This window comes from Maniola hyperantus, chromosome 24 (genome assembly GCF_902806685.2).
Source record: "Maniola hyperantus chromosome 24, iAphHyp1.2, whole genome shotgun sequence".
Classification (NCBI taxonomy): Eukaryota; Metazoa; Arthropoda; class Insecta; order Lepidoptera; family Nymphalidae; genus Maniola; species Maniola hyperantus.
In genome coordinates, this window is record NC_048559.1 from 8504926 (window position 1) to 8508835 (window position 3910).

At 37.0% G+C, this 3910-nt stretch overlaps 1 protein-coding gene across 1 annotated transcript; it reads right to left on the reverse strand.

The window, feature by feature from the left end:
- Positions 1 to 1066: 1066 nt before the first annotated feature.
- Positions 1067 to 3263, reverse strand: LOC117993541 (attacin-like). Its single transcript, XM_069507002.1, has 3 exons — positions 2839 to 3263; positions 2074 to 2271; positions 1067 to 1686 (listed from the first exon to the last, which is right to left on the reverse strand). Exons 1-3 carry the CDS (start codon positions 3192 to 3194, stop codon positions 1482 to 1484), a joined length of 759 nt encoding a protein of 252 aa, XP_069363103.1. The 5' UTR covers positions 3195 to 3263; the 3' UTR covers positions 1067 to 1481.
- Positions 3264 to 3910: the final 647 nt, after the last annotated feature.

Below are 3910 nucleotides of genomic sequence, written 5' to 3' on the forward strand. Positions count from 1 at the left end.
TGCTGGTTCTGCTTCAGTGGTAAATTAAAACTACCTGACTATTCATAAACACTTGTAAAAAGTTTACATGAATAAAAAACCATTCTATTCTATTCTATTCTATCGGTATAAGTAAGGTAAAGTAAATGTGTGCGTATACGAGCATTTGCTCGCGACTGATTGGTCCGCATGCACGCACACTTCCGCAATATCGATGTATACGACGTAACCACAAGTAAATTTCACACGCCTTCGTGAATTGCAAGAACTGCGCCTATACCTACTCGAGACTCGAACGGCTTTTTCTGTTTAGTTCGCCATTTTGACTCAGGTTGCAATAGCAATTGTGCCCTAATCAAGTTAATATTGCAGTTAGGGTATTATAAAAGGTACTCTCGATAAGCCTATTTGCGTCGTGATTAATATTTAACTGCACTTATGGGATGTTTATATTCTTCTCAGTAGGAACGGCATTCGGAACCAGTGGTAAATTAAACTAGTTGACGATTCAAAAGCACTTGTAAAAGTTAAAAAAAAAAAAAAAAAAAAATCTTTATTTTTTCCTTACAATATTTCTTGTAGAATAGAATAGAAAGTTTTTTTATTCATGTAAACTTTTTAAAAGTGCTTATGAATAGTCAGGTAGTTTTAATTTACCACGGTAGTTTTAATTTATGTAAGGTTGTAAAAGTTTACTTGAATAAAAATATATTCTATTCTATTCTATTTTTCTGAGTGACGCTAATATTAAAGAAGATACAAGATGGCAACCCTAAACGATCCCTAATTATGGCGTATTTCAAAATGTTTTCGGTGGAACGACACAGTTTTGACAGAGGCGCAAAGATAAATGATCGCTAATTGCTCGACCGCGGGCGTGGTGAGTGGTCCCATCTAATGGACTCTGTGATATTGCAACTGCTGGCCCACTGCCGCAGTTGGATAGCTACCCCAGAGTGAACTAGAGTGGGAAAACTTAAAAAAAAAAAAGAATATTAGCCATGTTAAATGACTAATGTTCCCCCCACCTCCTTTTTGGAAGTCGGTTAAAAAGGGGTAATAATGTAAAGAGAATAAAAACAATGTGTTGTTTCAAGACAAGAATTTAATTAAAACCTAATGATAATTAGGCGAACTTAATACTTAATTCTTACAATAATGACCTTATGATTACTTAGATGTAAGGTAATAAGGACGAAAATCTTACTTTTAACATGAAATTTGACACAAAAAGTTAAAATGGCACGTGAGAAGTCATTTTTTACGCATTATATCTAATTATTGACGAAAATGATCATAACTATTGCCTGTTAAATTGAAAGAATCAGATCATTCTGAGGAACAAAGAAATATTTGGTCTAATACTCAAGTACTTAAGTATTCATTAACAAATAATGGAAATACTTTATTCTACCTAATTAAAACGAATCTAATAATTAATCATTGCATGATGACTCCAAACTTCGTTTCGAAGTAGGCACATGATGATGAGTAAGTTAGATCTAGAAGTATTTACTAAAAGATAGTCCAGCTGACGGTTGCCATGACTGACTAGGCATGTATGGCGATATGGATTTGGAGACTCCGGCGTTGAAGTCTAAGGAAGACGTGGGGTCACGGAAGAGATTCATTCTGCCCATTGCTGAGTAGTCTGTCCGCTTCAGGAGGTCAGTGTGAGCCATTCCAAGGGATGCACCTACTTTGTTGCTGAAAGAAAAATAAATCGTACATATCACTATTCACTACCTTTATTATAAAGTAGCTGATGCGTACGTGTTCCGTACCATCGTACAAACAACAAACAAACAAATAACGTGATTTAGTAGGTAGGTACAGTGATTTTTTCGTGAACACATTTTAATTTATTTTTGTGCTATAAGTGTGGTCCAAATTCATGGTTTTCAGATTTTTTCCTTTACTTATGCTGTAAAACCTACCTACCTGCCAAATTTCATTTTTCTAGGTCAGGGGAAAGTACCCTATAGGTAGGTTTTTTTTACAGACGCGACAGACAGGCGTCAAACAACAAAGTGATGCTTTAAGGATTAATTTTTTCCTTTTGAGGTACGGAATCCTAAAAAGGTAGGTATTTACTTGTACATGTAGTCGACGCCACCACCATAGGTGTTGAAGTTGGGGATGACTGGGTTGTTGGGAAAGCTTCTGGTGGCGAAGGCATTGGCGGACAGGTCGTGGTTGTCGTTGTGGAAAAGCTTGGCCGTCCCAGCTGCTGTGAGCTGATCTCCGAAGGATGGGATGTGCTTGCCGGTGAGACTCAGTCCGTGGCCATTTCTGGAAAACGTGATCAAAATCAAATCTTTGAAAAGAGCAACCGCCGAGTTTCGGTTCTTCTCGGTAGGTAAGGCATTTGGATGCAGCTGACGATTCAAAAATACTTGTAAAGTTTAATTGTTTTTTTTAACAAATTGTAGGTAGGTAGGTACATATAATAATCCGGTGTGTGACAACTTCCTAGTCAAATCAGTATCTTTTTATTAAACATCAAAACGCGCTTATTTAGTATGCGAGCTTCTATAAAATACTGACATGTGACGTCACAATGATTTGACGTGCTTTTTAGTTTAATCAATAATTTAAATGGATTTTACGTATTTTTAAGGAAAATATTTGATACCCTGGCGCAGTGGTAAGCACTGCAGCCTTATATTAGTGGGAGGGCCCAAGTTCAATTCCTGGCACGGGTTTGAACTTTTATAATTCCAATATTCTGGTCTCGTCTGATGGGCGGCTTCGGCCGTGGCTAGTTATCATCCTACCGGCAAAGCAGCATGTCGTGCCCAATAAAATGACGTCATAAGTCCAAACATAAATAAATTATTGATTAACTAAAATACTCACACGTTGTCTAAAGCCAAGCCACCAGTAGCAGAACTGTAGCCACCACCATCCTTCAAACCACCAAGACTACCGATACCACTCAGAATATTCTTATCATTGCCAGCCAAAGGCAATTTAGCCATTATATTGGTGGTACCATCAGGGTTTGTATTCACAACACCACGAGCTTGACGACGAACTCTTGTATTATAAACAGGGTAAACAAATTCTTGAGGAGGTTTGAAATAGTGATCTTCAAAATCATCGTTAATTAAATTTTCATGGTCTTCTAAGAAAAACGCTGGTCTTCCATACGGTATGCTCAGGCAACTGACTCCCGCCAAAAATACGACACACAAGGCAATTTTAGCAAACATTTTGCTTTTTTTAATACTTCGTTAGTTCTTTGATTGCTAAGAGCAAGTTGAGAATGATTTCTCAGGCACATCTTCCCTGTTTTATATTAAAACGCACGAGAGCAGAAAATCCCCGGCCCCGAACCAATCTGTTCAAACGTAGATAATACTTAAATATAGATGCGTCAATATTATATTTTAAGTTTTAAATGGTTTCCATTATAAATTTTGAATCGGCTGTCGAATTTATGAATAAGGTCGTAATCATTTTGCTTGATAACAATTACCTATTATTTATTATGTTGCTTGTATTTTTGTTTGCAGTTTCTGTTATTTTATTTTATTGTTATTTTTGCATAAAGTTACCACATCACTGTATTTTTGTCATTTTATTTTTGAAATGTAGATATTTGAATTTTGAATTCTGTATTACTTAACTCGGAGGGAGGCCTTTGCCCAGACGTGGGACAGCACAGGCTGATTTAGATTTAGATTTAGATTACTTAACTACCTTCTATATTGTATATTACTTATCTAGGTGGACGGACATCAGACGAGTCGCAGGGAGCCGCTGGATTCAGGCGGCGCAAGACCATGGCGTTTGCATGTCCCTAAAAGAGACCTATGTCCAGCAGTGGACGTCTATCGGTTGATGATGATGATGATTACTTAACTAAGTAATATATTATTTATACTAGATGATGCCCGCAACTTCGTCCGCGTGGATTTAGGTATTT